At 44.5% G+C, this 22,744-nt stretch overlaps 2 protein-coding genes and 1 pseudogene across 2 annotated transcripts; 1 reads left to right on the forward strand and 2 right to left on the reverse strand.

Moving 5' to 3' along the window:
• The first annotated feature begins 1,095 nt into the window (after positions 1–1,095).
• On the forward strand, positions 1,096–5,498 carry LOC123062079 (reticulon-4-interacting protein 1, mitochondrial). The gene is made up of 7 exons (XM_044485415.1): positions 1,096–1,503; positions 1,918–2,145; positions 2,526–2,599; positions 3,199–3,358; positions 4,177–4,296; positions 4,379–4,487; positions 5,103–5,498. Exons 1-7 carry the CDS (start codon positions 1,285–1,287, stop codon positions 5,282–5,284), a joined length of 1,092 nt encoding a protein of 363 aa, XP_044341350.1. The 5' UTR covers positions 1,096–1,284; the 3' UTR covers positions 5,285–5,498.
• A 202-nt stretch (positions 5,499–5,700) lies between these two features.
• On the reverse strand, positions 5,701–8,496 carry LOC123062081 (OPA3-like protein). The gene is made up of 4 exons (XM_044485416.1): positions 8,151–8,496; positions 7,112–7,246; positions 6,823–6,909; positions 5,701–6,170 (listed from the first exon to the last, which is right to left on the reverse strand). Exons 1-4 carry the CDS (start codon positions 8,277–8,279, stop codon positions 5,982–5,984), a joined length of 540 nt encoding a protein of 179 aa, XP_044341351.1. The 5' UTR covers positions 8,280–8,496; the 3' UTR covers positions 5,701–5,981.
• A 5,879-nt stretch (positions 8,497–14,375) lies between these two features.
• LOC123058574 (uncharacterized) lies at positions 14,376–18,468 on the reverse strand (annotated as a pseudogene).
• Positions 18,469–22,744: the final 4,276 nt, after the last annotated feature.

The following is a 22,744-nucleotide window of genomic DNA, read 5'->3' on the forward strand; positions in this document are numbered from 1 at the left end:
ATATGGTACCCTAGTAGGGTCATGTGATCATCGAGAGTGATTCCATGCACCTTATTCATAGCCTTGCATCGATAGGGGTTCATCTTTGAGGCGAAGTCGACCGATGCAAAATGAATAAATTACTTTTTCCTTTCCTTTTTGGAGGTCCTTATGTGTTGTAGTGACCACAATATCCTTTTTTCTTGACGGTCCCTTTAATTTGTGTAAGAGAAACATTGTCATCACTTTTGATATAACAATATCTAGCAGCTTTTCGGTATTATGGGCCCATAGTGCTTAAAATATGTCTTTCATTTTCTTAGAACATTGAAATTGGGCAGTCTGGTCTCCCTGGTCGTCTCTGGCCCTTGGATTACCGTGCAATCACGTCTATTCATGCTAAGTGGGACAAGCGTCCTAAATGGTAGATATTTTGGTGGTTGGTTGGGTGTGCCTAGCACGTGGAGGTAACGACCTATCGATAAAAATAGAGAAAGGGCCTCCTAGTCGACAGAAGGAAGAGGTGTCTTCTTTTTCTAGAAAAATTACATTGCATTTAGAAAAGATATGCAATGAAAAAATGAAGGGGATTTTAGCTGCAAGGAGATCATAGGAGATTGGAGAGAATCGAGGGTGATTTTGACCTGTAAAGGGATTTAATCCCCTCAATCCCCTTCGACCCCCTCGGTACCCACCAAATCGAACGTAAAACCCGACTGAAGTTTGTTGATGGCAACCAAATGATGAAATGAATAAAGTACCTGGCGTTGAGCCCTTTTCTGCAAAAGAAGTGAATATGTATCACCTAGACTCTTTTTGTTCCTTTAGAAAAGTATAGGAGTATCATCTAGACTCTTTTGCTCCAAAATCTAACACCTTATGTGTATAACCTGCTGAATTAATGGAAGATCACCGTAGCACGAGTCTAGAGCCGTACAAAGAGTGAAGTCCAACGGACGGACGAGATCTCTCCATCCTCCGACGCCGCGACCCCTGGCTGGGAGCCGGACACATCGCACCCACCTCGCCCGTGCGTCCACCGTCGCCGCGAGCTCGAATTCCCCTCGAGCCACGTCTGCCCGCGTGAGGACACGTAAAGCCTCCCTTCCCCTGTCCCCACATGTGAGTCTCACGAGGCTCGATTATTCTTAACCCTCTCTCCCCGCCTCCCCCCGTCTCCTCCTCCGGTCGCCCAACCGAGCAGGGGTGTCGCCATTGTCGCCTCTCACCAGCAGGCCGCCTCCGCATCCGTCACTAGGTCACGAGGCCTGGGATCCCCCGCCCCCTCGCTGTGACCTCGCCGCGATGTGGTGGAGGGCGGTGGCCAGGGCTCGCCGCCGGATCCCGGGAGCGCGGCCCTTGTCGACGGCGGCGGCGGGGAAGAGCGGCCGCGAGGTGGTGGTGCCGCGGTTCGGCGGGCCGGAGGTGCTGCAGGTGAGGCAGGGGGTGCCCGCGCCCGATCTGAAGCCCGGGGAGGTGCTCGTGCGCGCGCGCGCCGTCTCCATCAACCCCCTCGACCTGCGAGTGAGCACTCCCCCCATTTTGGACACCCCCTCCCCACCTTGGGACTGAACTGTCTGGTGAAAACAGTCACTTTCTCTTTCGTTTCTGATGACATGCTGGGAATTAGGATTAGCTTGGGTCGTCGGGCGCCTGTTTTATCTGAACCGATCGCATTGTAGGAATTTATTGGCCACTCACTAATTTGTTGCGACGCTTGCTACTGAATAGTGTGAGGATTACCGCCATTTCAATGAAAGACTGCTATAATAAACATTAGAGTTAATACATTTTTGGTCCCAGATGACACATGATGGGTGTTATCAGAATATGAGATGTACTGTTCTGTTCTCAGAATAAATGGATCTGCTTTAAGATTATATCATTCCATTGCTAATTGTGGAATGTTTACTTGGTAAATGTATTGTTTATCGGCAGATGCGGTCTGGCTATGGCCGTTGCATATTCGAGCCACTCCTACCTCTCATCATTGGCCGGGACATCAGTGGTGAAGTTGCAGCTACAGGGACTTCTGTGTCGTCATTCTATATTGGGCAAGAAGTGTTTGGTGCCTTGCATCCAACAGCGATTAGAGGGACATGTGCTGATTATGCAGTTCTTTCACAGGATGAGCTTACTTCTAAACCATCTACGCTCACTCATGTGGTAGGAGCTCACTGAAATCCTACCCTTTGCATTCTACTATTTCTTCAAAAGTCCAATTCAGGATTACTTTCAGTTTGTCCACCTAGATTATTCAATAGTTTTACTATAATGATTTGATCTAGTTTTGGACATATACCCTGTTTCAGCCTCTAATATATACAAGATATAATTTTTAATCAGTTTCAAGGGTGCACATTTGATAGTTATTTTTTACATATTCAGCAAAGGGTCTGTTATTTTTTTACATTTGGTGATGGAGAGAAGAATTTTATTTTTTCTTAAGTTAGTTGATGACTGAAGACATGGTGTTTAGTTTGGTTACCTGCTTGAAAAAAAGGCTCCTTACGAGCAGCGAGAGCTAATTTTTGTTTATATTACAGGAGGCCAGTGCAATTCCGTTTGCTGCGTTGACTGCGTGGCGTGCTTTATATGGTACTGCTGGAATTTCTAAAGGGTATGTTATATTGCACACCACAGTTTGACAAGTTGCCTTTGTTGCTGTTTCTTGTGAATTGGTCGCACATTGGTTGATTTACTGAATATTGTTAATATGACCACTATTTACTGCTATGCTCATGATCTAGGTAGGTATGCAATAGATGATTTCTGAATTATGCTGAATTTTCTTTGGCAATTATATTTGTCCTCCTCCCATTTGCGTATTCAGCAGCCAACCAGAAGCATGTTACTGTCAAAAGTTAATTTATGTGAAGTTTTAGGAATATTTGTTATATTTTGTGCTACAGTTTCTCTCAGCTTCTACCGTGTACTCCCTCCGTCCCAAATTACTTGTCCTAGATTTGTTTTAGTATAGTTTTGGCACGTTTTAGTATTAGATACATCTGTATCTAGAGTCTAGACAAATCTGAGACAAGTAATTTGCGACGGAGGTAATACTTGGCAACTCTGCAGGAAGCCTGGAACGCTGCACTTCCCTTTTGATTGTTCTGAAAGCCAATCTGTTAGCTAGGCCAACAATCCTGATTAAATGCCATCATATTAAAGTTTATTTTTCCATTCTTATGAACTGGGCGCAATCAATTTTTATTTTAGACAAAGATTACTTGTGCTTGGTGGAGGAGGAGCAGTTGGGCTTTCTGCTGTTCAGCTTGCGGTAGCTGCAGGATGTAGTGTTTCAGCTACCTGTGGAGCCCAAAGTATCGAGCAAGTTTTGGCAGCCGGTGCTGAAAAGGCTATTGATTACGCCAGAGAGGTAAAAATCCTTCAGAAGTCAGAAGTCTCTTGACCTTCCAATATTTTGACCTCAACAACATAGCATAGTCATGTATGTCCCTGGTTTGTGTCGATATTTCACTGTATAATTATCATTCTTTTAGCAGAATAAGAATGCATATAGTGGGATAGTTATGTAATAATATGGTACTAGGACAGCACATTTCATTTCTGTCGCTTTTATCTATCACTCTAGTTTTATTGCTATATGAGCTGGTAAGTTCATGCATAAATGAAAAAAGGGGAACCTAGAATCATCACTTTTTCAACTCCACTTTGCTCTGTGATGCTGAGTACAAGAAACTGCTAGCTGTTGTGTATTATTATCCCCTTTCATGTATTTTGCTGAATCTCCCAATTCTTTTCGATGCTATGAAGCAGCAAAATTACTTATGCAGTTTAGCAGGATGTGTCTGATACGTACAGAGTGGCTTTACTTAGGTCTGGTGTTACTACTATTTCTTTCCTTGCAAAACTGCAGTACGGCAGTATTTTTAGATTTATCGACCATGCTCTTGGTGCCAGTAGTTCTGAATGTGAGCTTGAGCTGTTGTGCAACTCCATGTGTCTGTGTGATCTGATGTATACATATAACATAACATTCTGAAATTGTTAGTTATTCTCCATATCTGAGAAAGCATGAAAGAACTTTGTGTCAGGGGTAAATAATCTTTTCTGCAGTTTGGTGAAATAGTTAAGGCGCTACCCTCTCATATGTTCTGATTCTCTTCTCAAGAAATTCCTAGCCTTGAATAGCATTTCGTCCATGATGTTTATGTTTTACATTGTACACTACAGGATACTGAATCGACGGTTACAGGAAAGTTTGATGCCGTGTTAGATACAATAGGAATAGCTGAAACTGAAAGAGTTGGCATTAATCTTCTGAGAAGAGGCGGACATTATATGACCCTTCAGGTAATCAATCTGCACGTTTAATCTTTCCGTGTGTTTCTTTTATTTCTCCTTTCCTTATTGTCTTCCCTTTTACATGAATTAGGGAGAAGCAGCTTCACTAGCAGATAGATATGGATTATATGTGGGACTTCCTGCTGCTACTGCTACTTTATTGAAGAAACAGATGCAGTATCGTTGTTCTCATGGAATAGGTAAAGAGCTCCGTTGGCCTGTATATTTTGATCCAATAGTATAATTCGTTTTGGAACTTGTTATTATATCTGAGTCTGAGGGATCCTATTTAATCACTATAGATTATGTGGTAACTGTTTATAATCTGTCGAGGCCCACAATTCCAATCACAAGCTGATTGCTGCCATCTAGAACTTGGTCAGTAACTGTCCAAGAAAATGCTGTTTTAGCAACAAATAAGAAAAAGAAGCAAGCAATACAAAGTGCATTCTTTAGTTGAATTACAAACACCACTAGGATTTGGTGGTTTTAGTTTTATAAAATGCTTTCCCTAGCTATCTAGGTACTCCCTCTGTCCGAAAAAGCTTGTCCCAAACTTGTCCCTCAAATGGATGTATCTAACACTAACTTGATGCTAGATACATTCATTTGAGGGACAAGCTTTTCCGGACGGAGGAAGTAGCATATACCCCCTCCGTCCGGAAATGGATAAAAATGGATGTATCTAGAACTAAAATACTTCTAGATACATCCATTTCTCTGATAGGTTTTCTGGATGGATGGAGTATTCCATTATCTGTGCAAGATGTTGTTCTTAACAAATGCTGTTCCCATCCAATCTAATATAATTTCAGAGTACTGGTGGACATACATGAGAGCTGATCCTGACGGTCTCCATGAGATCCAGAGGCTGTCCGGAGCTGGAAAACTACAGATACCTGTGGAGAAGACTTTTCCTATCAGCCAAGTAAGAGAAGCTCATGAGGCCAAGGAGAAAAGACTGGTGCCTGGCAAGGTGGTTCTAGAGTTCGACTAGTGTTAGCAGGGGTTCGTCCGACGATCACGGAAGGACCGACGTTCCTTCTTAATTGTACCATGATGTTTATTTTTTGTCTTTCTCCCAAAGAAAAGTCGTGCGGCTTTGAAGCTATAAATTTGCTCGTTCTCTAGGTAGTACTACAGGGTTATTTTGTCGGGGTTTAGTGTAAATGCAGTAAATAATGATATGCAATACGAAGAGACTTATTTCAGTGGATCCCAGTCATTGTTATTTTCAGGTGCATTTTCTCCTGCCAGAATACGTTTGTGGATGAGACCGTTCGTGGTTAATACTCTTCGCTTCCTGACAAAATTTCTCAATGTCTGTTCCGTGTTTGTTCTGCTAATATTCCAATACCAGAGTCCTTAAAAATCACTTTCATGCCAAAAGGAATTACCACTTGAGCTGTTAACTTGATTACTCTCTAATATTAGTATAACTCTTAAGTCTGAATACGAAGTAACTACAATTCCAGGCACCTCGTTACTACCAGGAACATATCATCCTCTGATGTCAACAAAAGAAAGAAAGGAATATATCATCCTCCATCGACAGCTCCAATTCAGACCAAACCTCTCGGGACAAACTATTCACAACACGCGCTACACAAATCTCAGCGCTGGTTTTCCAACGCGATGGAATGGAATCATTTAAGGAACTGCCTACGGAGGCGATCTGCATCTGCCATCGGCAGCTAAGCAGCCGTGGGCTGCTGAGCTGCTTGCTCTGGCTCTGGCTCTGGCTGGGCTGCGCCCGAAGTGAAGGCCCTTGGAAGAACCCACGGCCACCCTCCCCCTACCCTCGTCACCCGCTCCACCTCGGCCACCCTCAGCTTCATCATCTGCTTTTCTCTCTCGAGCTCCTCCATCTTCTCCTTTATTTCCTGCCATTTTTATAAACATGAAAAAAGAGTCGATCATCTCCGCACAACTGTTGACAAGATTGTATGTAGGGCATGTTCCAAATAAACTGTCAGCGATTTGTTTTGTCTCTTGATATGTAGGATAAAAATAGCTGTTCATAACCGAGAGAAATCTGAATTCTTGACAGTAGAGTCCACAACACAGATTACTGGCACTTTCTGTCGTGTACTTGATCGTGATATATCCTAGAAATCTCATGTTTTCCATTATAAATATGGAAGTGTTTTTTTTTCAAAAAGGAGGCTATCCCCCGGCCTCTGCATCAATAAATATGGAAGCGTGAAAACTGTCATCTTTTTTCCCGAAAAGAGGACTACCCCAGCCTCTGCATCACGCGATGCAAACAACCAAATTTTATTCCCCCCGTTTCTAAATATAAGCCTTTTTAGAGATTTCAATACGGACTACATACGAATGTATAGACGTATGTTAGAGTGTAGATTCACTCATTTTGCTTCGTATGTAGTCCGTATTAGAATCTCTAAAAAGTCTTATATTTAGGAATGGAGGGAATAAAAGTGAAAAGCATTTGAGTCAACGAGTACCAGACAGTGGTGCAAATAAAAACAAAACACGACCACAACCGATCGGACAATGAACCAATCATCTTACCTCCAGTGCCTTCTTACGGGCCTCTTCTTTTCTGGCTTCTGACTTGCCACTTCTATGAACCTCAAAGATTATTGCACCACAAGCAACCTGAGAAATTACGTGGGAGTCCATGTCAGTTGTAATCATCTGCCATCATACAATCATCAAGTATTTCTAGGGGTCTGAAGATCTAGGACAGTTAGTGATAACAGAAACCAGATTCTTGGACTTGTTGGGTTTTTAGTTCTTCCATATGCATTACAGAAAATTGTTAATAACTCAACAGTCCATTTCGGTCCAGAGTACTTACCGAGAAAATGAACAGTTCACCAAGAAGATCTGTAGCAGCTTGAATAGCTTTCTCTTCATTCAGGGGCCGGATGTGAATGTCAGTCGCACGTCCAATAAGCCGCCTCTGCATGTTTGTTGCTAAACGATGGTTTGCCTGAACATAGTGGGGCATACATCTTGTCAATACAGTAATCACACTCACACAATGTATTATATATATATATATATATATATATATATATATATATATATATATATATATATATATATATATTGTTTACTGTACTCTATGCAAGAGAAACAGAGTGCATCCAAATTTATAATTCTTTGAACAGATCAATAAACTGCAAACCGAAGAGGACATGGCAAAATTGTTATTCAGTTCTTGTATGAGTAAATCTCAACCGAGAAATTCTTTGAAGCGTTCCACAAGAATTGAACATCATCATCAACAATACTTCACATGACGACACATACACTCTATCCACATCAATAGCATATAGGAGTACTACATAGGTCCTTTCACTGTCAGCAAGAAGTAACGTGACATTTTGATGGTGATCATTGACGTATGTTGTTCACAGAGGGTTCCATGATCATTCTAAACTGATCTGTAAGACTGTAAGGAATCACTGTAAATTGTCATCGCTTAGATATTCCTTTTGTGTAACATCAGCATTCAGAATCTCAAAGAACTACCATGTGTCCACATTAAAGAACAGGGTACCTAAATCGCCAATTATCCCACACGCCCAAGCATGAAATCGATTCGATTCTGCGACATATCAGACCAATGCTGTCACCAACTCAGAATTAGCCAGTAAAAACAGAGGCAGGTCCTCACGCCTTTTCTAATAAGCATTTTGTCATGCACTTCCCCCGCTTGAGATCGTCAAGAGAGATACAGAGCAAAGAAACACGGAAGGAAGATCCGCTCCGGTCCTCCAGACCGTACTGGACAGAAGCGATCAAGAAGTGCAGGCGCCCCCCCAACTTGCAGACACCAGGATCAGAGGCACGGGCGAGGTAATATGGGGGATGAACTGACGGAACGTCACCTGCGCGACGTCGATGATGAACCCGCGGAACCTGGGGTGGATGCCGGCGTTGCGCTTGAGTTTATTGGCGACGGGCTTGCTCAGCGTCCGGAACGCGAGCAAGCCGAGCTTCATCAGTGGCAGCACCATCGTCGCGCTCCGCGGTCCTCCGCCGGTGCTCGCGAAGGGGAGAGAGGGAGGCGGCGTGGGTGTGGGGGCGCAGGCGGCGTGGCGGAGTTTGTTGCTGGTTTGGTTTGGCTCTACTTTTCTTGGAGAGGAAGGAGAGGGGACTCTTGAGGAAGGACGGGCAGTTGTGGGCTTATTGACCAAGTTGGTCGCTAGTTTACCCGTGTCCGTGAACAATTCAATAAGCTTATTGCCCAAGTTTGGCTCTGCTTCCATAGAGCGTACGGAGCAGAATCCCAGTATACTATTATAACGACACTCACGTACATATGCGTCCTCTTTGGTCGTATCATTGGAGGCTCGATCTTCACTTCTCCTCTTTGGTCGTATCATTGGAGGCTTGATCTTCACTTCAGGATAAACATATAATTTATTCATCTTTTAAGATAGCACAAAATAAATCCACATAAACGGCCCGATCGCCATAGTAACGGCCATTATGACGGTCTTGGACGGAAAGGCTGGATCCGGCTTGCCTGTTCCCTCCCCATGCTCCCATCCGTGCTCCCACTTCATCCTACGGCTGTTTTTTTTCTTCTTTTTCTTTCTAATCTAATCATCTTCCTCTCTGATTTTAAGGGGTAGGGCCGGGCCTTATTTTGTTCCAATCAAATTATGCCACGTATGCGAGAGCACGGATGGGCGCACGCTGGGGGAGCAGGCAAGTCTCGTCCGGAAAGGCCGCCATTGATCGCTATAGTTTTGGAGGGGCTCCAAATCGGGCCCACGAGCCATCATATTTGGTGGTAGGGCGAGGATGTTTGGAGCTCACCCTGTCCCAAAACGGTTTGACGTGATATTTTCCCCTTCAGCTGCTCTTCCCGCTCATGCCGCAGCCTACCTTCCTTGTCGTAGGGTCGCCTTTGACCGCTTCCTGCCGTCCCCAGTCTTTGCCGACGATGCCATGGGCGTTGCCTCGACCCTCGCGTCCAACTTCCATCATTTTGGAGTTAGATCCCACGACTTCGACGGTGGTTACGCCTCCGACGGTCGGCCGCCCCGCCTAGGGCGGCACCTCGCCCTCACTACCGGTCACAGAGGTGGCAAATCCTATGTCACCGTGTGCATGCGGCGGCCTCCCCCTGCCGGTACCAAAGGGATCGAAGAAGAAGACGAGGAAGGGTCGAGTCGTTGCCCTTCCTCGCTTTGTTCCGCAGCGGGAAAAAACTAGGGCACCTCCCCACTCCTATGCCAAACCAGAAACGATGATGAGGTAAAAAAAGACATCCTTTGCCTTATACTCCCTCCGTCCGGAAATACTTGTCATCAAAATGAATAAAAGGAGATGTATCTAGATGTATTTTAGTTGTAGATACATCCATTTTTGTCCATTTTGATGACAAGTATTTTCGGACGGAGGAAGTACGTTCTTTTGTTTGATTGAATGCAAGGTGACCGTGGAAAAGTATTGGCAAATGTGCAATATTTGTAATTTAGAGATGATTATGTGATTTTGGGAGATCAACGGTCAATAAAGAAGCATTCCTCGAGAGTGATTGGTGATTCTGACGGGACAAATGATTTCAAACTTGAGGGCGCATCATTGTCGCATTTTGAGCAAATGGATGTGTCCAGACAAGATACCGAATTTGATCAATTCGAATCTTCTGGCTCATCGAAGAAGAAAGAAAATCAGGAAGCAAACTTCACCTCAAATGAGGATATTGTGCTTGCCAGGGGATTGGAAAATATCTCTCTCAATGCAGTCACCGGAAAAGATCAAATGAGCACAAAGTATTGCAAGCACATCGAGGAGCATTCCAAATGTCATCTTGGGTGGAGAATAAAGTGTAGCCTCAAATCTCTCAAAAACCGATGGGGTATGATTCAAGAGATGTGCCCCCCCCCCCCCAAGATGACATTTGGAATTCAAGAGATGTGCCGGGTCAGGTTACTTGGACCAAGTGAAGCATGTTCCTCCTAGCGGTGTCACCATTGACCAATATGTAAGAAAATTTATTGTTTTCTTAAGCCACATTTGCATTACTTTGAGCATTCTTATCAATTTTAGCATTTGTTTGTTATAGGAAACCATAGCACAAGAAAGGTATTGACAAATGAGAAAGTAAAAGGGAAAATCATTTGGCCTCCTACATTGTTGGGTTTTTTGGAAGGCCGCGAGAAGTGGAAGTCGAGGTATGACGGCAGCAATCCAAAATCTGAGAAGTGCAACAATACTTCTCCGGAAATGGACAATGGTGAAGATGATGGTGATGGAGAGGCAAAAGAAAAGGTGCCTAGAAGTCCCACTCTGGTGTCTAGCATGGGTCGACTCGACGAGAGGAAGAGAGGAAAGGAAAAGCTCAAGAGAGAGGAGAGATGGAGGCAATGGAAAAAATGTCGATGAGTCGGGGAAGATAAGAACCGAGTACGCCGAGAAGAAGAAGCAAGAAAAACCACAGATGAAGGAGAAGAAGAACCAAGAGAAGAGGGCGAGATGAGATACGATGCAAGAGTGTAAACGGTGTCAGGAAGAGATGGAGGCGCCTAGGCTCCGAGAATCGGGCGACAACTGAACACATTGAGTCAGAGAATCGGTTTATCATGTTGGATCTGAAACAAATGGATGTAATGGCACGAGAATTTTGGGACAAGGCGCAAATAGTGCTCAGACGTTCCAGGAATCTCGAAGAGACAATGCACACACTAGAGGAGGGGATGATGCACACGTCTGAGTAGGGAACGTTGCATGTGTCGGAGGAGGAGACGGTGAACTCCCCGGGAAAGAAGGGGATGGTGCACACGCCGGCAACATGCGACTTGTACATGTCATCGCTTTGGTCAAACATAATAAAACCACAAGTCATTTTTTTGCCAAATCCAAACATCTAGAACCCCCATATCCCCCCTTTCTCTCCGAGGCATCCATCACATTTTTTAAAGTTGGTATCCACCTCTTATGAGGCCCAATTGATGCATATGGTTGCACATGGTTGACCTATACATAAGCTAGAGAAATGGTTATCTAACACACATACACTTAGTGTACCTTTTAATAGAAATACGACACAATGCATGTGGATGTATGAAATTCATTTACCATTCCCCGCAAAAGAAAAGGAAATTCACGTACCATGTGTATGGGTGTATACTTAGTCGGAAACATGGATGTGGGGTGATAGAAAGATCTTGCTGATGAATCACACAACAATTGGTAAGACGGCGGAGGTGGGTAACAACCCTATTTCCTACCTTGGTCGATCTCTTATTATCTATAAACAAATTAAAAGAGCCTTTGATGGCTAAAAGAGCTAAAAAAACCCTAGCAACTAGAGCTCCATACTCGATATGTGTTGTTAGTGTGCTCCTGCCTCTTCGAGAGAGGTTGGGCATGTAGAGTTTTTGCTTAGGCCTATGGATCCTTGTATATGCGTCAAGCCCTGGTTTCGAAGTCGGGCTGAAATTGAGTTAGATTTCAAGTCTCCAATGACAAAGGAAAGCAAATCTTTAGCCTAAACCAACCTTCACAACTTAGCAAATCTCCTTATCCCATACTTATACATGGATACGTCTTCCATTGCTTTTCACTCGTACTTATACCATATATATTCATATAATCCTGAGTATATTCAAGAGATGTACCGGGTCAGGTTACTTGGACCAAGTGAAGCATGTTCCTCCTAGCGGTGTCACCATTGACCAATATGTAAGAAAATTTATTGTTTTCTTAAGCCACATTTGCATTACTTTGAGCATTCTTATCAGTTTGAGCATTTGTTTGTTATAGGAAACCATAGCACAAGAAAGGTATTGACAAATGAGAAAGTAAAAGGGAAAATTGTTTGGCCTCCTACATTGTTGGGTTTTTTGGAAGGCCACGAGAAGTGGAAGTCGAGGTATGATGGCGGCAATCCAAAATCAGAGAAGTGCAACAATACTTCTCCGGACATGGACAATGGTGAAGATGATGGTGATGGAGAGGCAAAAGAAAAGGTGCCTAGAAGTCCCACTCCGGTGTCTAGCACGGGTCGACCCGATGAGAGGAAGAGAGGAAAGGAAAAGCTCAAGAGAGAGGAGAGATGGAGGCGATGGAAAAAATGTCGATGAGTTGGGGAAGATAAGAACCGAGTACGCCGAGAAGAAGAAGGAAGAAAAACCACATATGAAGGAGAAGAAGAACCAAGAGAAGAGGGCGAGATGAGATGTGATGCAAGAGTGTAGACGGTGTCAGGAAGAGATGGAGGCGCCTAGGCTCCAAATTTAGGAGAATCGGGCGACAACTGAACACATTGAGTCAGAGAATCGGTTTATCATGTTGGATCTGAAACAAATGGATGTAATGGCACGAGAATTTTGGGACAAGGCGCAAATAGTGCTCAGACGTTCCAGGAATCTCGAAGAGGCAATGCACACACTAGAGGAGGGGATGATGCACACGTCGGAGTAGGGAACGTTGCATGTGTGGGAGGAGGAGACGGTGAACTCCCCGGGAAAGAAGGGGATGGTGCACACGCCGGCAACATGCGACTTGTACATGTCATCGCTTTGGTCAAACATAATAAAACCACAAGTCATTTTTTTGCCAAATCCAAACATCTAGAACCCCCATATCCCCCCTTTCTCTCTCTGAGGCATCCATCACATTTTTTAAAGTTGGTATCCACCTCTTATGAGGCCCAATTGATGCATATGGTTGCACATGGTTGACCTATACACAAGCTAGAGAAATGGTTATCTAACACACATACACTTAGTGTACCTTTTAATAGATATACAACACAATGCATGTGGATGTACGAAATTCATTTACCATTCCCCTCAAAAGAAAAGGAAATTCACGTACCATGTGTATGAGTGTATACTTAGTCGGAAACATGGATGTGGGGTGATAGAAAGATCTTGCTGATGAATCACACAACGATTGGTAAGACCGCGGAGGTGGGTAACAACCCTATTTTTCTACCTTGGTCGATCTCTTATTATCTCTAAACAAATTAAAAGAGTCTTTGATGGCTAAAAGAGTTAAAAAAAACCTAGCAACTAGAGCTCCATACTCCATATGTGTTGTTAGTGTGCTCCTGCCTCTTCGAGAGAGGTTGGGCATGTAGAGTTTTTGCTTAGGCCTATGGATCCTTGTATACGCGTCAAGCCCTGGTTTCAAAGTCGGGCTGAAATTGAGTTGGATTACAAGTCTCCAATGACAAAGGAAAGCAAATCTTTAGCCTAAACCAACCTAGACAACTTAGCAAATCTCCTTATCCCATACTTATACATGGATACGTCTTCCATTGCTTTTCACTTGTACTTATACCATATTCATATAATCCCGAGTATATTCGACACCCCCCCCCCCCCCCCCCCCCCCCCCCCCCCCGCGCGCACACACACACACAACACGTGAAAATAGTGTCGTGACATGAGGATTTCAACTAAAATCGAAACTTCACCCGACCTACATGTACTTAGAGCTCCGACCAGGCCCTTAGCGAGGTTGACCCTTGGAACTTACCGGGTTACTTTCCAGAAACTAGGTCTCTACTTTGATTTTTGCCTTAGTGCAAACTCGAAAAATTCTTTTGAGTAAAAAAACTCAAGCTTTTATAGGATATTTCATCCTTTGAAAATAGAAAATCATGTACTTAGCACCGAAATTGTTCATGTATTTAACACCGAAATGATTAAAAAAACAGATTCTAAAAATAAAGTGAACAAACTCAAGTAAGATGTAAACAATACATGAAAAAATAAAATGAAAAGGTCAAAAGATAAAGTAAAGTAAATAGCTGAAAATAAAACTATATTAAAAATAGAAAAAAATAAGAAAAAGGGAAAAGGAGAGAGAAAGATTTGTCCGAGCCATTAGGCGATAACATCTCCAACCGGACCTCTGACAGTCCTCCCCAGCGCCTTAAGCACTGACGAAAAGTGGTGGCTGAGGCCCAAAATTAGCGCTATCCTCGCCTCACTTGCCAGTATTGCTCACTCACTAGACTCCCTCGCTCCCTCACTGTAAAGAGAAAGCCGACAACTGCTGACTTTTTTTATAGATTCAAAATAATTATAATTCAATAAAATCACAAATTTGAAAGAAGTACACGAATTTTAAAAAAGTTCACTGATTTAGAAAATAGTGGCGAATATATGGGGGAATGCATTGGAGCTCCCAGGTACCACACACCCCTATATGAATATAGCATTAAGAAAAATATCAGGAAATTTCAAAAAATCTGAAATTTTGGGATATCAAACCTGGATGCCCATTGTACACTCGCATTCAGTTTCATGGGAAATGGGTGACCGTGGTATCCACGGCGAAGAAAATACAGTCTGACATACGATCTATCCAAATAATGTTTTCCATACATAGGATTTTTTTTTGACTTTTTTACCGAGATTAACACGGGCACCCATTTCCCCATGAAACTGAAAACGTGTGTACACTGGGCACCTAGGTTTGATATCCCAAAATTTCAGAATTTTTTGAATTTCCTGATATTTTTCTAATGCTATATTCATATAGAGGTGTGTGGCACCCGAGAGCCACACCAGGAAATTTTTAAAAATTCTGAAATTTTGGGATGTCAAACCTGGGTGCCCATTGTACACCCATGTTCTGTTTCGTGGGGAATTAGTGCCCAGTACACTACCTGAGCTGGATAGCACAAAATATTATAAACGAATTTTCTTCTTTTAACAATCGCAAAACACACATAAGTTGGATTAAGAAAAGTCCACCAGAATGGCAGAGAGTGGCGCTTACCCGACAAGCAGAAAAAAAAGTACAGAAGAACCTAACCTCCACATAGAAAGCAGCAAAAAAAACTAGTAGAAGGAATTCCAAATAAAGGCCTAATGCAGAAAAATGAAAATTGATAAACGAAAACAATAGTACCACCTGATATCCAATATAAAGTTAGCAAGCAAAATTAATGCCAAATTGCCAAATCCAGCACTCCCTGGCAGAACATTGGTCGCAACAAGCAAAGCATGAAACATTTGACTGCATATTCACAACAAGGATCAATGTCAATCAGGGTTATGCTTAAGTAGCTTGGATACGGAATATGACTTCACCTCCTTGAGGTGTCAAGTCCATGAGCAATAGTAAATTCCAGTCATATATAACCCCACATGGCATTACATCGCCAACGGCTATGGAATATACAACATAAACCACCAGAAAATGTCAGCATTTCATTCTTCAATGTGTGAAGCATGGTGAATGCAGATATACCATGTGCCATCTATCTTCTCGAAGACGTTGGTGGCAATTTGCTTGCCCCAAGATTTTCCTTTGGTCTTGACCAACTCCAAGCATGTAACATAACCAAGGTCACCGCGCACATGAACCTCTATGTTCTTAAGATCAATGTTTAGAGGGAACTCATAGTCCGCGTTGCACACCATCTCCCAGCTTTGCAAGACCACATCGTAACCGGATATCCGACCTGCACCGGGATGGACGACATACACGTGGTCTCCTTTAGCCCAGATAGAGTACATTGCAGTAAAATCTCCATTCTTGAAAGCGTTGTAGAATCGTGTATTTGCTGCAAGGACGGAAGCTTCAGTATCCTCATGGAGGACACGCAGATCGTCCCTGATTTTGGCAGCACGGGCATAATCTTCTTCCCGGATAGCTCTGTCCAAATTACGCTGAAGGGTTTCTTCGTCAGCTAACTGATCTTCTTCAGTTTGCGGATAGCCATCAGCCTCCCCACTTTTAACATGGCAAATTCTGGATCTGTTAAAGTTGGAGGTGCAATTTGAAGCCCTGCACTGAACGTGTGGCATTATGAGAATAGCACATGGTTTTGTTTCTACTTAATTCCTATTGAAAAGTATTATATCAGCCATGGCCACTTTCGGCTAGATTCAAGTATCAGAAAATGGCTCATTCAGAATTACAGTTCCAAAGAACGTTCTAACTTATGCAGAAAATTACTACTCTCAGAAATACTCTGTAGCATCAGGAAAACACAAGTTGCACATTCTAGCCTTCTAGGTTCACAAGTGGAGCTCGACACATTAGCAATTGATGTTATCTTCTAGTAAACCTCTAATTTGCTCGAGAGTAAGTTCACATTCATCTAACTCTTGTCTAGGTCTTCTGTAAGTTAGGCCAGTTATATAAGATCATATGAGGCAGTGCTAATATGCCACCACACAAGCGCATATTGGTATCTACACTACACAATCCAATTCCATAGCTGCAGAACTAAAGTCTGACAGAAATAAATTATGCCCCAGAACTGCTAAAAGATGGAAGGGGCGGGGCGCCCGACGGTGCGAGAACCGGAAGGGAAAAAAAATCCCAAGCAAATTGAGTGGTTGGAGCAAGAACCAGGGGATTACTGCGTGGGCTTATACAATCAGACCAAGAAATCGAGAACAATAGCCAAGAAAGGGGCCTCACAAGGTTCTCTCCGCACTGCCTCGTCGGATGCAGAGGCGAGCCGGGGAGGGGTTGTGGTTATCGGTGAAGAAGAACGCCGCTTCCCTGAGCGGCGTACTCGCGGACGGCCGCAAGATGGCGCTCGCAGCCTGCGCCGCCGACATCGCCGGGAAATAAGTCGTCGCAGCCGCGCAAGCAGGCTATCCTCCCGCTTCTCGTGTCTATCTTTGACTCTCTCTGCCGTCGCTCGGCTCCGTTGTTATTTTAGGAAAATTAGAGAACTCCAATGGGCTACCCATTTCGTCCATGACTGTCCGTTTGGATCAACGTGAATAAAAAAGTTGACCAAACGCGCCGATCTAAATGGACGGGCGTTTGCTTTCGTCCGCCTGTCAATCCATTCCCGGCCCATTTTTGAGCCGGATTTGCGTCGGCGCGGACACAAGACGGATGTGTATGCGCTCGTCTCTTTTCTCACCGGGCCTGCTAGTTGGTGGCACATTGGATTGGCCGCTTGTAACGCCTCGTGACTGTTGCGTCAGGTGTCTTTCAATTATTCGTTATTGTTGCCTTGTCATTTGCTTGCGTGTCGCATCTTTGCCATGTCATCATCCACATTGCATCTGCATGTTTTCAAAACTTACATCCGTCCGGGTCTTCCAGTTCTTTCCATCGTCCATTCTGAGCCCGTCCACACTTGCACGCGCCCGCGGCACGTCCGAAATATTATTTTATAAGTGGCCGAAAAATGTTCTCGGAATGGGATTAAAGTTGGCGTACGGTGTTGTTTTATTGTCAGTAGGCCGCTTGCCAAGTTTCATTGCATTCGGAGCTCGTTTGATAGCCCAACCGTTAAACTATAGCGGCATTATGGACGGTCAAACGTCGGACGTTTTCGGTCTCCGAAAACAGACGTTAGGCCGCTCTCTCTTCTCTACTCTCAGCCCGAGGCCTTCTGCACAGCCCACAAGCTCCAACCTACCCCTCCTCGCGTCCGGAGTCGTCGGATCACGATCAGAGGCTCCGAAAATCCCCTAGAACTCCAACCCTAGCCATTTTTGCTATAAAAGGGAACCCCCTTTCCAAATCTGGACATTCCTTCCCCTCCTCCTCATTTTCCGCGCCCCCAAATCATCAGCCGCCGTCGCCTTCCTCGTTTTTAGCGCCGGCATACTCCCCCGCCGCCACATCAGCAGCGTCGCCGCGCGCAGCCAACCCCTACGTGCCACGTCGCCCCTGCCTCCCTCCACCTCTCGCACGGGCCCGCCGGAGCCCATCCGCGGCCCGCCCCGGGCTGATCTGGGCCCGAGACGCCCGCATCGCGCCGCCATCTTCGATCCGGATCGGGAGGAGCCCAATCCCGAGCTCCTCGCGCCGCCCGACCTTCTCCTCCCCGCCCGCCGGCGACCTAGGCCACCGGAGCACGTCAGGGCTCGCCGGAGTGCCGCTGGGGACGACCGCCTCCTCCTAGGTCGCCCGCACCTCGTTCCCCGTGCACCCTTTCTTCCCTCTCTCCCCTCACCCAAGCCTCTCACCTCTCTCTGCCCGTGGTCAGGTACCGCCGCCGGAGTGCCGCACCTCGCCGTCCCATCGCCGGCCAGCCTCGTCGTTGCTGGAAACGGGCCGGCCTCCCCCGGATTTGGTTGCCCCTTCGCCCCACCACCATCTCCGACCTTCCCCGCCGTCCTGCGCCGCCGCCGGACCACCACGGCAACGCAGCACGCCGGCGTTGACCGCTGCCTTGCGCGTGGGCCAGATCCACAGCAGGCCCAACAGCGCCCCAGCCTGCTTCCCCTCCAACTCATGGGCCAAGCCCATGGTGAGCCACTGCTGCGCCTCCCCTTTCCACTGTTGGGCTGACCAGTTTTGACTCATTTCATGTTTTTTTCCTCCAGAACGATTTTTCTTTTATTCCAGGGATTTGCAGTTTTGCAGAAATGTACTCCTAGTTCATGCATAACGTAACTCACAAATGATGCATCGGATTAAAATGATTTATATATGAAAGTTGCTTAGAATCTTGTCTAGTTTCATAATATCCAACTTTCATGCATGTTTAAAATGTTTAAACTGCTGCTTGTTTAAATTTGCTTAAATGCCATGCTAAAATGCTTTAATTCATAACTTAATAACCGTAGCTCCATTTTAAATAATCTTTATATGTAAATGGGGTAGAAAAATGCCTAGTTTAACATGATGGCATTGCTTTGCATGTTTAACAACTCTAAAATTGTGTATAGGGCAGAACAGTACCAAATTCATATTATGCCCATGAAGATTTACCGGAATTGTTGTTTGTTGTTCCGGCCTCATTTAAACTTGCCTAGATAGGTAGTTTTCATATGCTTCACCTCTAGCCATGTTTAACAACATTTAATATTGTTGTGTACATAAACGAGAGAGAACTAAATATTTGATGTGGTGTTTCGTCAATATGCAACTCGTTGCATATTGAGCTCCAATTAATTTGTAGTGTTGTTTGTTGCACTTTGCCATGCCATGCCTCATTAAACCGGACATGCATCATACTTGGTTGTGCATCATGCCATGTTCATGTGATGGTTGTTTACTATATTGTTTGCTTCTTGAAAGTGCAACTATCCCTAGGTGGTTTTGGTAATTCCTAACAACATATAGCTCATTGAGCTAATGCTATTTCAAAATAAATATCTCAGGAAAGCTCAATGATTGGCATGGCATGGATGAGAAAAGTGGACCCCTCAAAATGCTAAGGACAAAGGATTGGCTTAAGCTCAAAGCTCAAGGCTCTACATTTTCTTTTTTAGTGATCCAAGATCACTAAAGGTCTATAGGAAAAGCCAATACTATCAAGGAGGGATGAGGTGTTGCTTAATGAGGTTCTTGCTCAAAATGCTTAGTGATATGCTCCAAAACCCTCAGCTACTTTCTCACATCCACATATGACCTAAACCAAAAGTCAAACTCGGCCCCACTGATTCTTTCTATCCGGCGCCACCGAGTTTCAAATGTCATAGCCACTGCCACAAACCCTAGGCAAATCGGTCTCACCGATAGGGATCTCGGTCTCACCGAGATGGGGTTGTAATCTCTCTGTTTCCCTTCATAGCATTTCGGTCTCACCGAGATAAGTGATCGGTCCCACCGAGATTGCAATGTAAACTCTCTGTTTTCCCTTCGTAATGTTTCGGTCTCATCGAAATGAGCGATCGGTCCCACCGAGTTTACCTGACCAACTCTCTGGTTAGCTTATTACCAAAATCGGTCTCACCGAGTTTGTGTAATCGGTCTCACCGAGATTACGTTATGCCCTAACCTTAATCATATCGGTCCTACCGAGTTGCATGTCGGTCCCACCGAAAACCCTAACGGTCACTAGCTTTGCTAAATCGGTCAGACCGAGTTTAACAATTCGGTCCCACCGAGTTTGGGAAGTTATGTGTAATGGTTAGATTTTGTGTGGAGGCTATAAATACCCCTCCACCTCCTCTTCGTTCGTGGAGAGAGCCATCAGAACAAACCTACACTTCCAACCTATATTTTCTGAGAGAGAACCACCTACACTTGTGTTGAGACCAAGATATTCCATTCCTACCATATGAATCTTGATCTCTAGCCTTCCCCAAGTTGCTTTCCACTCAAATCTTCTTTCCACCAAATCCATATCCTATGAGAGAGAGTTGAGTGTTGGGGAGACTATCATTTGAAGCACAAGAGCAAGGAGTTCATCATCAACACACCATTTGTTACTTCTTGGAGAGTGATGTCTCCTAGATTGGCTAGGTGTCACTTGGGAGCCTCCGACAAGATTGTGGAGTTGAACCAAGGAGTTTGTAAGGGCAAGGAGATCGCCTACTTCGTGAAGATCTACCGCTAGTGAGGCAAGTCCTTCGTGGGCGATGGCCATGGTGGGATAGACAAGATTGCTTCTTCGTGGACCCTTCGTGGGTGGAGCCCTCCGTGGACTCGCGCAACCATTACCCTTCGTTGGTTGAAGTCTCCATCAACGTGGATGTACGATAGCACCACCTATCGAAACCACGATAAAAACATCCGTGTCTCCAATTGCGTTTGAATCCTCCAAACCCTTCCCTTTACATTCTTGCAAGTTACATGCTTTACTTTCCGCTGCTCATATACTCTATGCATGCTTCATTGAATTGTGTTAAGTTTGCTTGACTTGTCCAAAGTTGCTAAAATCTGCCAAGAACTAAAATTGGGAAAAGGCTAGATTTTTATTTGGTCAAGTAGTCTAATCACCCCCCTCTAGACATACTTTCGATCCTACAAGTGGTATCAGAGCTTTGGTCTCCATTTGCTTTGATTTCCATAGCTTTTGGAAGTCATAGCCTTGGTTTCACAACCTAGGAGAGTATGGCGTCTAGCGAGGGAAATTACCACCGTAGAGGTCCTTACTTTGATGGTACTAATTTTGCTAGTTGGAAGCATAAGATGAAAATGCATATTCTTGGACATAACCCCGTCGTTTGAGCTATTGTGTGTGTTGGCTTGCAAGGTGAATTCTTTAATGGGAGAGAACCGAATCGTGAAGCTACCGCGGAAGAGCTGAAAATGCTACAATACAATGCTCAAGCTTGTGATATCCTCTTCAACGGATTATGCCCCGAAGAATTCAACAAAATCAGCCGTCTTGAGAATGCAAAGGAAATTTGGGATACTTTGATTGATATGCATGAAGGTACCGACTCCGTCAAGGAATCCAAGTTGGATGTGCTTCAAAGTCAACTTGACAAGTTCAAAATGAAGGATGGTGAAGATGTCGCTGAAATGTACTCTAGGCTTGCTCTTATCACAAATGAGATTGCCGGCTTAGGAAGTGAAGAGATGACCGAAAAATTCATCATCAAGAAGATCCTAAGAGCCTTGGATGGAAAATACAATATTGTATGCACATTGATCCAAATGATGCCAAATTATAAAGATCTCAAGCCAACGGAAGTCATTGGAAGAATTGTTGCTCATGAGATGTCACTCAAGGATAAGGAGGAGCTCCATAACAAGTCAAGTGGTGCTTACAAAGCCTCATGTGAAGCTCCCACATCATCAAGTGAGAAACAAACCTTCAATGAAGAATTGAGCCTAATGGTGAAGAACTTCAACAAGTTCTACAAGAATAGAAGCAAAGAGAGAAATTCCAAGTCAAGGTCCTACAATGACAAAAGATCTTCTAGTCGAGAGCGAAACTGCTACAATTGTGGAAGACCCGGACACTACTCCAATGGGTGTACGGCTCCCCACAAGAGAAGAGAAGATTCTCCCAAAAGAAGAAGTAGAAGAGAAGAATCACCATCGAGGGAGAGAAGGAGTAGGGATGATCGTTATGAATGAAGACCCTCCCGGAGAAGCAAGGATTCGCAAAGGAAGGACAAGTCATTGATACGTCTCCAACGTATCTGTAATTTTTGATTGCTCCATGCTATATTATCTACTATTTTGGACTATATTGGGCTTTATTTTCCACTTTTATATTATTTTTGGGACTAACCTATTAACCGGAGGCCCAGCCCAGAATTGCTGTTTTTTTGCCTATTTCAGTGTTTCGAAGAAACGGAATATCAAACAGAGTCCAAATGGAATAAAATCTTCGGGAACGTGATTTTCTCACCGAACATGATCCAGGAGACTTGGACCCTGCTCCAAGGAACAAAAGAGGCGGTCACGAGGGTGGGGGCGCCCCCCCTAGGACACGCCCCCTGCCTCGTGGGCCCCTCGTTGCTCTTCCGACGTACTTCTTCCTCCTATATATAAACACGTACCCCCAAACGATTAGAACAAGAGCCAAAAACCTAATTCCACCGCCGCAACTTTCTGTATCCACGAGATCCCATCTTGGGGCCTGTTCCGGAGCTCCGCCGGAAGAGGGCCGTCATCACGGAGGGCTTCTACATCACCATAGCCTCTCCGATGAAGTGTGAGTAGTTTACCTCAGACCTTCGGGTCCATAGTTAGTAGCTAGATGGCTTCTTCTCTCTCTTTGAATCTCAATACAAAGTTCCCCCCTCTCTCATGGAGATCTATTCGATGTAATCTTCTTTTTGCGGTGTGTTTGTTGAGACCGATGAATTATGGGTTTATGATCAAATCTATCTATGAA

This window comes from Triticum aestivum, chromosome 3A (assembly GCF_018294505.1).
Source record: "Triticum aestivum cultivar Chinese Spring chromosome 3A, IWGSC CS RefSeq v2.1, whole genome shotgun sequence".
In the NCBI taxonomy this organism is placed as follows: Eukaryota; Viridiplantae; Streptophyta; class Magnoliopsida; order Poales; family Poaceae; genus Triticum; species Triticum aestivum.